The sequence below is a fragment of the Helicoverpa zea genome, chromosome 2 (genome assembly GCF_022581195.2).
Source record: "Helicoverpa zea isolate HzStark_Cry1AcR chromosome 2, ilHelZeax1.1, whole genome shotgun sequence".
Classification (NCBI taxonomy): domain Eukaryota; kingdom Metazoa; phylum Arthropoda; class Insecta; order Lepidoptera; family Noctuidae; genus Helicoverpa; species Helicoverpa zea.
In genome coordinates this window covers 13,920,934-13,938,506 of record NC_061453.1, presented here as the reverse complement: position 1 = coordinate 13,938,506, position 17,573 = coordinate 13,920,934, and the positions used below count along the sequence as shown (strand labels likewise).

Below are 17,573 nucleotides of genomic sequence, written 5' to 3'. Positions count from 1 at the left end.
CAGATTTGTTTCAGGATTCCACTATAACCGTGGGAAACTTGAACAAAAATCTTAATTACATTAAAAAAAAATGATTCATTTAGATTCATACTACAGCTTCATTCCCATAATACGCACTGCATGAATCATGGTCCTTCAAAAAAGAGACTATTAAAACCATATGTGCGCACTTGCTAATTTTGGAACTTCCTTCGCCACTATTCTTGTATGGCAGAGCACCTGGCATTAGCAAACTTACTCCGTAGTATATTATTTTTCAAGCAATCTGTCAGCTGTTTAATGCTATATAGCTTTCTATCTATACTAATGTTTTAAAGAGGAAAACTTTGTTAGTTTGTTTGTTATGGATAAACTTAAAAACGACTGCAAGGATTTTAAAAATTCTTTCACCATTACAAAGCTACATTTGCGAGTAACATTAAGGAATGGTAGCTTTTGTTTTTGACACGCTTTTATTAGGTCGACTTTTATGTAGCCATGTATTGAAATCTATACTAACACATTTAACCATCTGATGATTTCAAGGATTTGGTGCTCAAAATAATTGATTAAAAAGGCGTGAGATATGACAATGTGTCCGAATGGATCCTGTTAAATCTTTGCCACTCAGAATGTATCGCGCGTTTTACTAGCCATCAGTTTTGCGCGAAAATCCGTCAATGTGCAAATAATGGTCGATGTCACTAAAGTTAGGAAATTTCTTTCAAGTATTGAACAACTCAACTCTCAAACGAATTATATTCCTTCATTATTCACATGAATAATCACAGCATTTAAAATAAACTGGAAATTAATTCCGTAATTGGCGAACCGACTAGACGATTCATCTTCGACTTTCCTGGAAATCTGTTTCGTACCAAGATGGCGGCCTGTCGTGACAATGATCAAGTACGAAATTATGTAGATGTGACATATTTATGTCTTTAATAAGTTGACGCGCGTTTAGTTGTTTATAGGCCATTTAAAAAGCGTTTTTTGTTGTAATGTTATGGGAGATTTTTTCTACAGCCGGCTTTTCTTTATTTTTTTTGGTAACATATTTATAGGTACTACATATTTTTTTATGTTTACTTTTACAAAGAAAATAAAATGAAATCAACCAATTTTCCATACAGAGGGAAACTTAATTCGCATTATTATCTGAACTCAAAAGATAATTAAGCCACTTTCTGGGAGCAACCTGATGGCATTGGTTTTGTCGGCCATACTTGAAACGTAAGCTTAATTCTTTAATGTCAGGATTGAAAAAAAAAATCTACGGTTTTTAAGTTAAAACCCACAACCTACGCAATAAAAATAAACGGGACAAGAATACATTAACATATCTACGTATTTTATTTTATAATAAATCACGCGAGAGATACAAAGTTTGTTAAGACGAAGAGCAGCCTAACATATTGTGCCTAAACATTTGCAATTATTCTTGCTTACTCTTTGGCAATTTATTTTCAGCTACGCAAAGATTAAACTTAACACACATACAAATAAATAGAATTCGCTTTGAACTTACTTTAAGCGTTATATCAGAAGAATTAAATTACTTTTTGTTAAGTATGTAAAACGTATATTGTTGGCACTGGCTGCCTTTGAACATCTTTGGTAGTCGTTGTGAGCCAGTAAGTCTAACAACCAGTCTTACCTAGGGATATGGGGTTGCTTGAGTAACTGGGTTGAGGAGGTCAGATTGGCAGTCGCTCCTTGTAAAGCCCTGGTACTCAGCTGTATTCGGTTAGACTGGAAGCCGAGCCCAACATAGTTGGGATAAAGCTAGTCTGATGTATGTAAAATTTTGTGTATATTACATTAACATTCATAATTAATAGATGCTTTTATGAAACTGTTTCTTCCGTAATCCTGTGTGTTGTAATTAAAGTTTTATGTGAAGTAGTTACACATGTTTTTCTTAGCTAATCTTCAAAGATGGCCAGACTACGAAAAGTTAAAGAAAATGTAGTAAAATAAATTCTCACTTTATTACAATGTTCTATGAGAATAATTACTGTTACAATATAACTACATTCTTGTGACTCTTGTTTACTTTTTCGACATCAGCTTTTGAAGCTCAGTTTTATATTCAGTTTGTATTTACCAATTTTTTCAAGCCCGCTGAAACGTTTACTTATACCGATTTCAATGGATACTTTTTATCCAGTTACGCGAAACTCCCTGAAGGAAAACCGCAGGAATAAGATTAGGTATTTAAAACTAGCCGTTTTCCACGGTTTCACCCGCGTCCCTTAGAAACTACAACACGTACTGGGATAAAATATAGCTTATCTTACTCGGGAAGAGAGTAGCTTTCAGGGGGAAATAATTTTTCAAATCGTGACAGCAGTTTCGAAGCCGTGAGGGTACAAACAAACGAATAGATTCTTCTTTAATAATATTAGAATAAACTATCCGAAAATCTTAGAGCGACATTTAATTTACCCACACAACAAGTTCAACATTCTAATTGGTAAGAAATATTTTTATCTTAGAACAAAGGAATGGTGTGCCAGGTGCGATCTGCCTACGCAATGGACGCATGCGTACGATTACAGACCATTATAGTCCAACTACTGGTTGGCGTTTTGTTTGCAAACCGAAATCTTAATTATACGATGACATTAGTTGCTCAAACTCTTCGCTATGTGGTATGGTAAAATTACAAGAAAGAGGTTGCAGGTTTCAATCCTGGCTACTGGCAATGTCTTTGTTTACTTATGTAGCTATGTCTATATAGCTACTAGCCATGTTTCTCAAAAATATTCAAAAGGACAGTTTGGAAGTTGAAGATCACCTAAGCATCTTTCGCAAGCATTTTCACTTTCCTGTGACCAGCGGTGTCGCCAAGAAATCACGAAAACAAATACAAGTGTAAAATAGGGGGTGCACTGTAAAATTAGTTTATTTTTAAAGCTCTGTGATAATTCTTATGATTATACAATTCGCCAGATATAACTCCAATGACAAAACCTGGGTAAATCATTACCTACATTCTTAGCAAATAAAGATAGTTGATTCTTGATCATATCATCAGGGCATCCCTTCTACAACTACCGCAATGTGTTTTGAACCGGCAAACATCCGGATCAAAGCATTGTTTCCTTCCTGGCCGGTCATTATCCGGAATGCCACGTGCTGTCACACAAATAGACCAGCGTTAGTCCAACGGTTATAACGATGCGCGTGCGACGATGAGAGATGTAACACACATGAGATACGTTGTGAAGATTTGTCTTGAGATAAGCTCGCGTGATCGGATTTTTTATAACGAATCCCATTTTTTTTAAGTGAGTTAATTTCATCTGCCTCAAATTAATATATTTAATTCAATTATAAAAGCGTGGACGTCAATTTTTTTCATAAGATAATAAAAACAATTCAAGCGTAACTTGTTTAGTTTTTAATCTAGCTCAAATATGTTGTATTAATTTATATTTATCAGATGCAAGAAATATAAAACAAAATAACTGTTTGCAAAGGCCAAATAATTGTTTTAGTTTCAATTAGTGCTTCATGTTTGAATTAGCTTGTTTTCATTTAATTTTGGTAAATAAATTATGAATATTAAAAGGTAAATAAATATTAATTAAGCATTAATAACATAATTCAACACATAAACATAGGAGGTATTTTAATTATTTTAGTTAGTTCAGTAACTATTTTGTTCATCAAAATTATACCCAGAATTCTTATTCATTATTCAACTCACCAAAAACGATTGTAACTGACAAAACATTATTATGAGCACAATTCAATGTCGGAGTCGAAAATATTTCAATTTAGGTAAATCCATTACAAAAGTTTCCGAAATTCATTTTATCCGCTTGAAATATCAAAGCAGTTTCACGGGTGCTAAACAAAATATTGCCTAGCACTTGAAACAATTGAAGAACTAAATCCAGATTGACAAAAGAAAATCCAACACGCGGAATGTTCGCGTCTTTAGAAACAATCCGAGAAATGCGCATCCCCTCTGCTTCGAATGCCGTAGTATTTCGGTATTAGAGACTCGCGGGGACAACTTTGGACGCTATCCAGTAGGAATCACGCGCTCAGAACGCGCAAACGCCGTATATCGATCGTCAAAAAAAAATCACGAAATCAAATAGATAAAGGCAAAAATTTTCAAAATTAAAGTGTTCATCAAATTGTGGATATATTAGAAAATTAGATAAAAAATTGGATTTTTCAAAGTTCATTTCTTATATGAAAATGTTGACGGATTGATTTGGAAATTATTGTGCGTGAAATATCGATAATGATGGTTCAATAGTTAAAAATAAACCGCGATTAAGATCACAGACTCACAGTGTACGGTGGACAATAAAAGCTGAGTGCAAACAAACAATAAAACAGCAACTATTTTGAGCACGCGCAGCATAAAACGAGCAAACCGATGCTCATAAACAAAATGGCCACTAACCGGCACGCGACTTCGTTTATAAATCACAATATGTTTATTTGTATTTTTGTCTCCCTCTTGCTACCGATGGCTAACGAAGGTGCCGCGAATGTGTACGGTGACAGCCGAAGTTTCCCGAACGATGACGGAGGGAAACGACTAACGAGGGAATACCACCTCAGGCAGGGTGCTTTAAGAGGACTCATTGTGAAGCCAAGTCGCCAGTATGACTTTCAGTATGTGGAAATGTTTCTTGGCATACCATATGCTGCTCCTCCGACTGGACATTTGAGGTTTATGCCTCCAGGTAAGAACATAACATGTTCTAAACAAACATTCATAAGCAGTCAGCTTTGTATTATGGCAGTTTATTTCAAAACGTTTCGAGATAAGATCAGTGTGGGATCAGTGCCAGGTCAACAGATCCAGCGATACTAAATATTTATGGAAGTATAGAGAACATGTATCTGAGATCTTGTTAATAATACTGTAGGCAAAATATGGTTTTGTTGTATCCATTATCTGTTAAGTTTTGTTATTTGAAATATCTACCAACTTTTCTTGTTAAATCTTGTTAATCGTGTAATTAAAACACTATTATAAGTAGGTACAGTTCTAGCAAAGTTCAATGACAGTCTGGAATTAAATTTCGAGCACAAGTAGGTAGTACCTTCGCGCATGCAGCCCTACGATCACATCCACCACGAAACAATGTTCCGTAACGACAAAAAAATTGGCGATGCCTATATTGTCTTTTGAAGAGAAATGGTCATCAATTTCCAAAATATATCAAACATTTTTCACAACTAAATCTACCTTGCAACACGTCTTTGCTCGCCCATGGCTCTTGAATCCTGAATTCCTGAAAAAAACGATTCCAGTTTTCTATTTCATCATTAACGCCATGATTAAAGCCAGAGCGGCGAAAATCTAAAATAAAACAAACAAACTTTTTAACTTTATACCACACTACAGATTCCGGTTGCCAATTTTATGCAACTATTATTCTAAAACTCTATTCGTATACATTTGCCATTTCCGTTCCTAGTTTAAAAGCTAACAATTTATGCACCATAAAATCTTATACTAAATTGTACGGGTAGTCGTAATTCAGGACAAAGTATGTGGAACTTTCTGGAATAATGTAGGTATGTTGAAATGCAAAGAATTCGCCGGTTATACCTACTTTAAACATGCCAATCATAGGCTCACTACTGTGAACATTAATTCGGAGAAAAAACGAATTTTCTATTAATATTTTTGGATCACGTTGTGAGTAAGGTGTTGAGCATGATTGTGGATGAATATCATGTAGAATAAGAACCCGTTTCTTATTGTCAAAAAAATAAAATAAAAGATTCTTATTGTATTGTTAAGTCGAAGTAAAGAGAAGACCAAGGAAGCGATGGATGGTGTGCAAGATGCTGTAAAAAAATTGTGAAATGACTCTAAAAGGTTTTAACATTTCGCGATTAGTACCTACACATAATTTATTTAAACAATCGAGACATAATTATTACCTGACGTTTCAGTCCCGATTGTTTATAAATATAGAGATGATGGAGTTACAAAACCGATTGATTAGGAGTCAAAATAGCAAACTAAGATGTACTTATTTAAATTATTTTGTGACTGTTCCTGAGACATACGCCGCTGACAGACTGACGGAAAAACTTAAACCGCAGGCACAGTATTCTGCAATAGTACTCATACCAAACCCTATAAAAAAACCTAAATTATAAGTACAAAAAGAAAATATACACAAAAAATGCAAATGGAATCAAATAAACTTGAATTATAACTTCAATATAGAAAAACCGAGTTGCGAGGATCAACATAAATATTAAAAACAATGAGCAAACACTGCATGGCCGCAGAATGCAAAATGGTGTTCAAGCGACTATTTACCATATTATTGTGGTACTAAGTGATATATTGCATTGTTACCTCGCCAATTTCTACCTTTGTATTATATTTCGCCAAGGAACCATTGCCTACTTGATAGAGTACAAAAATCAATCTCATATTTGGATCTGAAACTGCTAAACTGATATACTTAATTGAAAGTTGGTACATAAATAGGCTTGAGTTATTGCCTAAAACATACATACCTAGTACAAAATTATGATTTGTAAAATTAAGGGGTTTTAGATAGTGCATGACATGTGTTGTGTATTAAAATAAAAACAATAACTTGTTATTTTTGTGCTCCTTCCCATATTCTAGCAACATATTTTCTTACTTCTAGAATTATCTGCTATCTGTAGGTACAGTAGTAATGTTATCACGAAAGTCTCAAATAAACTGGAGTTTTCTGAGAAAATCTTCGAGCGTTTAAGCAAAACACTTTAATACAGGTTTAGCGTTTCTCAGTACTCAATATTTTCTTTCTATCTCAATAAAATATTGATATTTCAGTAACCTGAGTTACGGCTCTATAATTTGCAGAAGAGGAGCTTTTACATTTTATATCTTTGCGAGTACGTTTGAAAAATAAAATTATAATTCAAATTGATGTCAGAATAACAAACATGAACCATTGCTTTCTCTGAATCTAGATTTTTGTATTAAATGTCACATGGCTAACGTTTTTATTTATTTATTTAACCATTTATTTACACACAGTAAACACACAGTAGTTTTTATTAGGTTGAATGCGTTAATCTCAGGAACTATTCTTTCACTGATACATTCTCCATTTGTCCAGAAAATCTGTAGGTACAATACTTTTATCCGAGTACTAACGTGACAGCTTAAACCCCAGAAGATCACTTAATTTTCAGTTATGGTTTAATAATACTTAAAAACCTTTATTTTCAGTGAGCGCCCCACCATGGCGAGATGTGAAAATGGCGACGCGGTTCGCCCCAGTCTGCCCTCAGTCCCTCCCCCCCATAAAGAAGGGAAATCCCCCCTCTTCGGGTCGCCAGCACTATATGAATCAGTTGAAGACTTTCCTCACAAACGAGTCTGAAGATTGTTTGTACTTGAACATTTATGTTCCTTATAGAGGTAAGTCAAGCTTTTTTCTTATGAATGTCAGTTCTGAAATAATTACTAGGTACTCTAATTAATTTTACCACGAAACTGGCAGAAATGATCAGAATATGATACCTCTTAATAAAATGTATATTGCAAAACTTTAGAAGAAAATAAGAGTTCGCTTTTTAAATTAAGACGTTACACAACGTAGGCTCTTTGTAATAAACACTGCTCAGAAAAGAAATATTTACAATAACCATCCTTCATAAGAATTGATCTCCTTCGAGAAATCTAAAGCCCGCCTTTAATATTCCTTTGATCTAAGAAAAATACACACAGATATTCTGTAATTTTCAGAAGTATCAATAAAAATAAGTAACGAGTGTTTACTTTTTAAAGATGGCGGCAATCTGACGCGGGAACGACGTGACGTTTGGATAATTTGTTGTGATTAGAGTTTTACCCGACTAGAGGGCAAACCAAAGGACAGTAACTTTTGCATAGGTAGAGTCACTCCTCTTGAATAACGTAAAATTGAGAACAAAAATAATGTGTTTTAGAACAATTGGTATCTTTAAGAAATGCTGATTACATATGTTTAATTTATTTGTGTATACGTCTATTTCATTATACATTGAATTTATGTCATTGAACTGTCAAATGAAAGGTACACGTAGATTGACAGTTCCTAAACCAAAGAAAAGCCACGTAAAGCACTTTGTAAATTAGTACAGCAATATTTTTCTCCATCCAACACTTTCCAGTGATAAATGGCAACACATTTAACATGAAAAAGAACAAAAAATGTTTGATTAAGACGAGAACTTTTAGTAAGCAATATCGAAATTAATCAACAGTAGAAAAAAAACACAAGTCAATTTACGTCACTTTAGTCAAAATAAAATTTGTGATATAAATTAACAGCAACAGTCACATTAAGCGTAACGTGAAAAGTTCCACTTTGCAAGATTTTTTCTACTCGTGGTATGCAAAAATGTATAATTTGTTAAATGATTATCAAAATATATGTTATACTTTACATAACTACGCTTTTGATATACCGACATACGCAAAGAAGAGATTTCTTCAGAGAGAAAGAGAAGAGAGAGAGGGCCCTACCTCAAATTCACACCGGTATGAACTATGTGCCGAAATAAAATGAAAATCTTCATTCGCAGAGACATGGTAAATACAAACCGCCGAACCTACTTCATAAAAGGCTCTTTGTTGAAGAAAATTGCATGAAAAATCGATCAGTAATTTTTATTCGATTGTAAATAGTGTAGGACAACGTTACTAAATAGTATTTATAAAACATGCTTATTGCTTCTGAACGGCTAAACTAATTCTAATGAAACTTGGTACTTAAAAATAACATATAGTACTTTTTATCCAGGTGCGAGCGTTCCTTTAGAAGGCGTATGTACCCGTAGACGATATCTAGTTAAATATTAAGTGTAGGTTTTCTGCATTTTTTGTTCTTTGGTATCAGAACATATTGGTGACTGAAGCATAGAACGTCACAAGGTCGCCTAGACGACAAAAATAAAATTTACGATATTATGTACTTTTCAGTGTTAACAAATAAATTGTTAAAGTTTGACAAACTTCTACTTTGATTCGACTGAAAATTATATTTTGTTTATCTTGTTTTGTTGTGGATCAAATGTATTTGTATTCGTTTGTGTATATTTTAATCAAATAAATTAAATATACCATGTTAACGTACAAGTGCACTTAATTTTATTAACCCCCGACGCAAAAACGACGGGGTGTTATAAGTTTGACGTGTCTGTGTGTGTGTGTGTGTGTGTGTGCGTGTGTGTATGTGGCATCGTAGCTCCCAAACGGATGATCCGATTGTAATGCGGTTTTTTTTGTTTGAAAGGAATGTCATTCGGGAGTGTTCTTAGCTATGTTTGGTGGAAATCGGTTCACGTCTTCAAGGTCATCAGCTCGTTTGTTAGGTGTGATAGGAATGTTACACGCTCAGTTTACTTGCAAGCATATGTGGGATCTGAAATTTGAAATACTAATGTCTTCTGGAACCACTGAGCTGGTCTGCTCTTAGGACACGAAGATAGGAGACGTAACCCTGAACTGCCGTTTAGTAAACCCATCGAGTTTGGGCTCGTTGAATTTGTCTTGACGAGTTCTCTTCATGTTTCTGATTGACGAGAACCTGATGCTGGAAATGGGATGTGGCGGATGAAACCCTGGAATGCCGGAATGAAACGGATAAACCGATTTATATTTTTGCTAAAAATCTAGAATGACCAAAGGTTAATCATTGTTGTTTCTCAATCTGTGCAATTCTCCCAGAGCTGGTTTGTCATGAGGATTGTTAAACAGCTTCTTTTGGCCGAGATCGCATATAGCGACCCCATCTTAAAATAAAAGAAATTAAATGAAAGAAGGAAAAATTAAGGAGCTCCTTCAAAAAGCATGAAAAATTAAATTATAAATTTAAAAAAAACCCCGACCCAAAAAAAAGCACGCAATTATTATGACAAAAGGTTAAAAACGCTAAACCCTATAAAAAGCAAAAAATAACTTTTAACACTACGTAAGTACCAACTAAAGCATGTCAGACTAAACTAAATTTTGACGTGTCGGGGGACCGCTTTTTACCTTTAAAAATACTTACATAAATCAAATGATACCTACCTAATTACAACATTCGTATAAAAAAAACACGTATCTAAACAAAATTGTATAAAAAGTTATAAGAAGTATATGTAATGTAGTAGTATATAATTACTTCTAACGTTAGGCTAATAAATTAGAGCGGTCCCCCGAAACGACAAAATTTAGTTTAGTCTGACATGCTTTAGTTGGTACTTACGTAGTGTTAAAAGTTATTTTTTGCTTTTTATAGGGTTTAGCGTTTTTAACCTTTTGTCATAATAATTGCGTGCTTTTTTTTGGGTCGGGGGTTTTTATGTTTCACTATTGCGAGATTTAACACATTCAAAGTGTATTTTATGAGCTGCATTTTACCTAAGCGTACCTGAGCTGGTAAAAACCATAGGTACTGAAGTATATTTTTTGAAAATCGGGATCTAAAATTATGCATGAAGCAGTCAATTTCACAACATTGAATGACAGTGTTGCAATGTGAATGAATGTAGTAACTCGGCCAATGCAGTGGTTACTAAAAATATTTTGAGTAAATTCCAACGAGTTGACTGCACGGAAATGTTACCTGTAGGTAGTGCGCGGGAAGTAGATTTTGTTATTGCGTTGAAAACTAAACGTTATATATGTTATGGACCAAGTGATAAATTGAGCAGTATACATAATGCCCGGTCATTATGAAAAATGCCCAATATGAGAGCGCAATTTGATAATAATTATTCAAATAATCAAATTGACCGGGCACTATACATATTGCCCGTGACCTTTTGGGCAAAGTAATACAAGCAAAGTAATAACATATTTATATTCATTTTTTTCTTGTTATTGCCATTTAATTTAAAATAAACTAAATATTAAACCACTTAAATAATCAGCCTCATGATTTGGATTAATTATGAAGGACTTCTGCCTTAAAAATCCACTAGTTTTTGCATTTAAAAGTTAAGGAAAGTCATATTTAAAGGGTGCTTATTAAACAGGCTCCTTTTTAATATAATTATTCGCCCCGAATAATGTATGTTGCCTTCTAAATTACTAAGTCAGCCACAATTAACGAGCATCTAAATAATACTATCTCAGCCACTCGTTATCTTCTAAGTAAACCGCTCTAAATACAACTCCGCATGATGGTTATTTTTTAGCATCTAAATTTGTAGCATGCGTTCTAACAGTAAACTTCTAAAATACTATTAAATGACATCATAAAATTTATTTATTTAGCTTCTAATTTTTTAACTCAGTACGTTTAAAATGTAAGCAAGCAACATGCAGCAAGCATGGCTTCTGTCACGGCTCCGGTGCTGCGGGGCTCCGGCGGTCCCATGCGAGCTTATCGTCGCAGATGGTTTTCACGCTCACCGCCGCAGCTTCGGCTTGCTGGCCGGCTCAGCCGGCCAGCCTCAGCCGCGTCGGCGAGCGTTAAAACTACCTGCGCCTCAGCTCGCAGGCCGCCTCGCCCCTCCACACTTACGCGGTTGTGAATTGCACTCTAGGGGTAGGACAGACAAGACTACGTGGAGTCGGTTTTGCAGCGATACGTTTTCGTCACATCATCCTCCGAGCCTTTTTCCCAAACTATGTTGGGGTCGGCTTCCAGTCTAACCGGATGTAACTGAGTACCAGTGCTTTACAAGGAGCGACTGCCCTATCTGACCTCCTCAACCCAGTTACCCGGGCAACCGTTACGTGGGATACGTTTTCGTCACTAACTTCAATTTTTTGCTTTATTATCAAATTGCCCAACTGTCATGTAGCAATATAATAATGCCCGTGCAATGTGATAAATAATGAAGTTAAGATAGTTATTAATCACTTGGCCCGATAAAGCTAGACTTGCCCGAATTAATCACATGGTCCATAACATATATACTGTTATTTTCTGTAAAATTTCTACTAAGAGAATAGTTTTTTTTAAATTAATTCACGTCTAACTACTAGACCATTTTGAAAAATTATTTCACTGTTGGAAAGCTACATTCTTCCTAAATAACATAGGTGATATTTTATCCCCATATTTGCAGTAGTTTCCATAGGTTGCGGGAGAAGCCGCGGGAAAACGGCTGGTGACTTATATTTTTTAGTAATGTTATACCTGAATATATATTGCTATCACATCTACCTAAATGTACCTATAAAAATTAATCATGTACCCAGTCCTTCGTCCGTCAACATGTACATGGTTACACAACGGGCCACAAAAAACGACTGTCAACAATTGAACTAGAATCTCACGGCGCCTATTATTGGCAATAGTACACAACGCTAGTACTATCACATAAATTGGCAGGAGCTCCACAATTTTCACATACTTCGAAATAAATGATCACGTGGATAGAGGCCGAATTGAGATTACAATATTTTTTTTTGAATTTTTTTTTTATGTTACGGAGTTTATTTTTGATTATATCGCTACAAGAATACATAGGTAGCCTTTGGAACAGGGAAATAACTGATAAACAAAATTGGCACTGACGTGAAAATTTGTGAAATTCCGAAAGTGAATCATTTAAGAATGTAACCGAGTTAACATTAGGCTATAACATAAATTCACAATACCTACCATTTCGTTGAAATCTCATTTGAAAACGTCACATTTGTATTTATAGACTAATTTATAATACCACTTTATATTTTTTCATAAAAAATGGTGACTGTTTGTGTCATTTGTTTACGTTGTTTTATCAATTTCAAACAAGTAATTTGAATTATAAATTAAATAAAAAATACTTTTAGTGACTCATAAAAAAGCTATTTTGCAATTAAGAAAGATGTATATACCATACATACCATACCACAGAGCAAAACGTATTAATAACATTTAACATTAAAAATCTATTTTACAAACGAAAATAATTGGCCCGACTTTTTTGCACTTAAGTGTAAAGAAAATCTCAAAACTTCAAAAATGTCTAAATAACCGGAGTGTTCATCAAAAAGTTGGATTGCCTATTTAGCGCCAGAAATGAGCGTCCAAAAGTTTTTAAGTATTATATCTAATCGCATCTTATTCGTCATGACATTTTTATACCGTTTACTTTATTTATAAAACCCTCAAAGACGGATTGAGGATCCTCAAAAACTTGTTTTGTAATATTTTTGCTATTGTATTAAACTAATTACAAGTGGATTGCCGGAAACTACATTTTACATACCACACAAAATAAAGCCTTTAGACATCTGGGGATAGTCTAAGCTTCCCAGAAGTATGATAATTTGTAAAATTGGCTTAGTAGTTTCGGAGCCTTTAGTTGGTACAAACAAAGCAACAAAATATTTAAAAAATATATATAAAAGGTATATATTTAATTTATTATAAGGAATTATTCATATAGATTCTTTTTATTAGTATAAAGTTGCACATTTGCCCTACCCCATCAAATCACTCTTTCACTCTAAGGTTGGCTGGAAGAGAACCCAACACTGGGTTAAGCTCGCCATTGTACATTATCTCTCTGTATTCAGTGCGTCTCTCTGTATTTATGTGTGCAATAAAGAATAATAATCTTTATTAAATTAGTGCAGATTAAGTAGCTGTTTCTCCTAGCTTTAGGTAGTACAGAATAGGTGATTAATTGAGTGAACCTTTCTATAGACATGATTATACTTGGCTTTCAGAAAGCTATATCAATTATATCGCCATACATTACGCAAGTAGGACACTACCTCATTACAGTCAAACGTGCATTCACTGTTTGAAATGACATATTTACACAGTTAGTACATTTCCAAGCTGTTTCCTGTAACAGATTCATATACCAGCCAATACAAGTCAATAAATAGAGTGTTTGGTGTTTGAAGCTTGTCATAACGGGGATCAAAGAGATGTCTATAAGTAATGAACTGTTATGGTTAGAACGCTTACGGTTAGTGAAACTAATAGGTATGCGACCACCGTGCTTGATAGCTATTAAGTAGCTCACCTAGTCCTAGTTTTCCCCGTGTAACAAGGGAACAACTTTCCGCACGCAGCTTATTGCCATCTCTTTTAAAAGTCATTGATTGGAATACCTACTATCAATATCATATTTAAATACTAATACTATCTGCGGATCAATCTGAGATAAGATTCGATTAGAGATTGAGACGTAATATAATCTATATGAAGTAAACGTCCAAATTCAATTTCTAATTGTAAACAACCGATCGATCCGTTATTGTAATGTGCCGTGTAACTTTCACCAATTAAATTCACGTCTTTTCCCATAAATAGAGAAATAGACATTAATCATTTAGATTCAGGACTAAGAAAATTACAAAAATGTGGATCATCATCAGCCCTTTTTATCGTTCCACTGCTGGGCACAGGCCTCCTCTAAGATGGAGAAGGATTGAACGTTAATCACCACGCTTACTCAATGCGGGACGGCGAAAATGTGGTGTACGGGTAAGGTGCATTTAGAAATGATAAACTGATAGAAATGATAAAGTCTTATATTGTCTGTTCACTTACACTCAATTACACAATTAATAATTATAAAAACGATCGACCCGCAGCGAAAAGGGCCGGAAAAAATGCCCAATAGAACCAACGAAATGCAACTACTACTCGATTACAGTATTACACGTTTTTATGTATTTCGCTACGCGTCGATGTCAGCATAAAACTAATACTACTATAATGTACGGCTTTGCTCGTAAATGTGGATAGTGATTCCTAATTTATCAACCAGCTGGTAAAATGTTTTAAAATACATTAGCGAGTTTACTTGTAATTTAAAAATATCTTTGGCGCCATCTCGAAGATTTGTAAGAGTAAATATATGTCAATCATGCTAAATGTCGGCCGAAACCGAAATAGTGTACACATTCGTTTAAAGAGATTTGGAAAGAATCAGGCCAGTATATTTACGTGTTTCTTGTGCTTTTTTGTGGTAAAAAAGGTTGAAATTTTCCGTATAAATGAACGTAATTAGACTAAAGTGATAAGAGGTGTAGTAAGCTGGAAACTATTACAAGTTTTTAAATTATGTGCTAGCAATTTAGTAACAATTGAAATTGAATATATAGTGCAATTTATAGTCAGCTGTATTATTTAATATGTATAGCAGTATTATATATTTAATTTCTATTCACTAGAAAGCGGTGGAGTTAAGCGTTTTGAGTTGCAGTTGTTCCTATAATCTTTGCAGTGAACAGTTTTCGCACTTTCCTCCAAAAGACAAATTACCTCAATAATAGACATTACGAATCCAAAAATAAGCCCGTCATTATTTCCAAACCACGAATAAAGTTCTCTAAATACTTTCCCAGAAATTCACGGTACAAAGTTTAGTTTCACGCGCTAGTTCTGATAGTTTCCAATGTTTATTTATATCTTAAGAATTTGGATAGTTAACGACGGAAGTGACAGAATTAGATCTGGAACTGGTCCGCAGCTGACGCCGGTTATAATAGGAGTATTATAGGGGTAGGGTGAAACGTCATCTGCATAGAATTTTCCTATATTGAAGTTTCATATGATAAAGTTAAGCAATGCTTGACGCGGTCGGTCCGTGGTTGGATGATCATCTACTAAGTTATTCAAGTTTTGAATATTACGCTAAATTGGTGGGAATTGGCTACCTTTTGAATATCTTTGGCAGTCTCTGCGGGTAGTCATCAGTAGTCAGAAGCCAGGAAGTTATAACCAATCTTTACAAGGCTTAGGCAGTTGCTCCATTTAAAGCACTTACAATTAGCTTCAACTAGTTAGACTGTACCAGTGCTTTATACGTATGGAGTGACTTTCTTTCTAACCTTTTGAATAAATTTACTCATTAACAGAAAAAATAAAGGAGCTCATGTGTACTAAGTTGTGTGTATGTGTATATACACACAACTTAGTACACATACACATATTAAATACCCAATCAGACCTTTCACTCACAGATCAAGACATACTCGTCAAGTCTTCGAACTAGAACATTGCCCTCACTTTCAAAACGTTAGAACTACTACTGGAGCACCCTTCAACATAATACCTTTGTTATAAGGAACTCGATAAAATCTTAAATGGAAAAAAGTAGGATTACAAAATTTTATTCGGCATTCCATTTTCGTCTCTCACCACTTGCGTTTAAAGTTCAAGTTTGTTTGGAGAGGGCTAACGTCCCGTCAACTCCAGACGTAACCTAACAAACGTGAGCCATTTAACAATTTGAACGCAGAAGTTTCACTACCAGCAATAGGCATGATGACAGTAATCAAAAATCATTAAAATAATATATTTATTAAATTAAACTTGAAGCTTGGAATATAAAACGCGCATTGTTTTCTTTATTAATAATGTGATTAATATGTATTTTTATAAAATAAAATTACGAAATAAGGCAATCCGCCATGATATCTTGAACACCAATCAGAGCTCGTGACGTCATCTCTCAAAACAACTCGCGCGAAAGCGCGCGAACGTCACATTTCGATATTGTGAACTTCCACTGCGATCTTTGTTTTTAATTAATTAATTGTTTATACTTTATAACACGAGTTATGGAGCCAGGATTTATCAAGGCAAACAGCGCTAATTTGCCTAGAATTGATATCATAATGCTGGGAAAGTTTTTGGCATCAAATAAAGATTTTTGTTCAGCTGAATTTAGAAATGTTAAAACTTCCATGTAAGTATACTAGTTTAATTAAAAAACAATGAGAGATGAAACCTAACCTCGAAATAGTTATTTACATTATAAACTATGCTAGAATATAGAGAACTATGTAATAATTTACATCAAAGTGATCTTCACAAAAATAAAGTTGTACCCTGGGCAATATTGCTTTTGAATCTCGCCTTGCAAGTTTAAGCCACTTGTTTCGTATTTTTTTATTGTGAGGAACACACACACACAAATAACTTATCAGGAGTTGTTTTGGATGTGTTCTTACACTGGGGGACCCCACAACACCTATGCCCTTTCGAAATCATATTTAATAACACAAAAAACTTAATTATTGCACGAGCGTTGTTTACTTGCGTCTTGTAATTTCAGTCGTGACGTCACAAGTGACGACATGACACTGACAAGCGTTTTCGCGCCGGATTCAAAGTGGACAGAGAAAAATGCAATTATTTGATAAAAAAACTTCGCATTTTCTTAAAATTAATAATTTTTCATATAAAATAGACGTATACCTACATCATACAAAGGAATTTAAAAATTTGTCATCATGCCTATTGTTGTTATACAAAAGAAGTTTTATACATTTACTACAAGCACTAATCTTGAAAAAAGAAAATAAATGTATATAATGTTCCATTTACATAGGCATACTACAACAAGATATTAGCTACGTATTTTTCGAAATTCACACTAGGATTATTTAAACACCAAAACAGGTTTAAATTCCGCATATCATTGTCAATTTCATCCGCCCAAAATACCTTTCATTTACACCAAATCAAACACATTTGAACTTCGTCACTTCTTTGCACAATGTCTCAGTAAAATTTTCACGTAATTTTCCTACAAACAAAAGGCCGTTAGGAACAAAGAAAGCCGGTGAACAATGCTCAGTAGACGTGTTGACTGGTGGGCTACGACACTATTGTTTTAATCCTGTTTTTTAATGTCCAAAAACTGTAATTATC

The 17,573-nt window shown here is 34.3% G+C and overlaps 1 protein-coding gene across 2 annotated transcripts in view; it reads left to right on the top strand.

Annotated features, from left to right (window-relative positions):
• LOC124639692 overlaps positions 1 to 17,573 on the top strand; it is a 46,859-nt gene that overhangs the window by 5,062 nt on the left and 24,224 nt on the right. Inside the window, exons 1-2 of one of the 2 annotated variants that reach the window (XM_047177142.1) lie at positions 3,496 to 4,697; positions 7,211 to 7,402. In XM_047177142.1, coding sequence (XP_047033098.1) covers positions 4,385 to 4,697; positions 7,211 to 7,402 — 505 coding nt within the window. In that variant the 5' untranslated portion in view covers positions 3,496 to 4,384. Of the gene's footprint in view, positions 1 to 3,495; positions 4,698 to 7,210; positions 7,403 to 17,573 lie in introns of those variants that run through there. The other variant, XM_047177148.1, reaches the window with a different exon arrangement.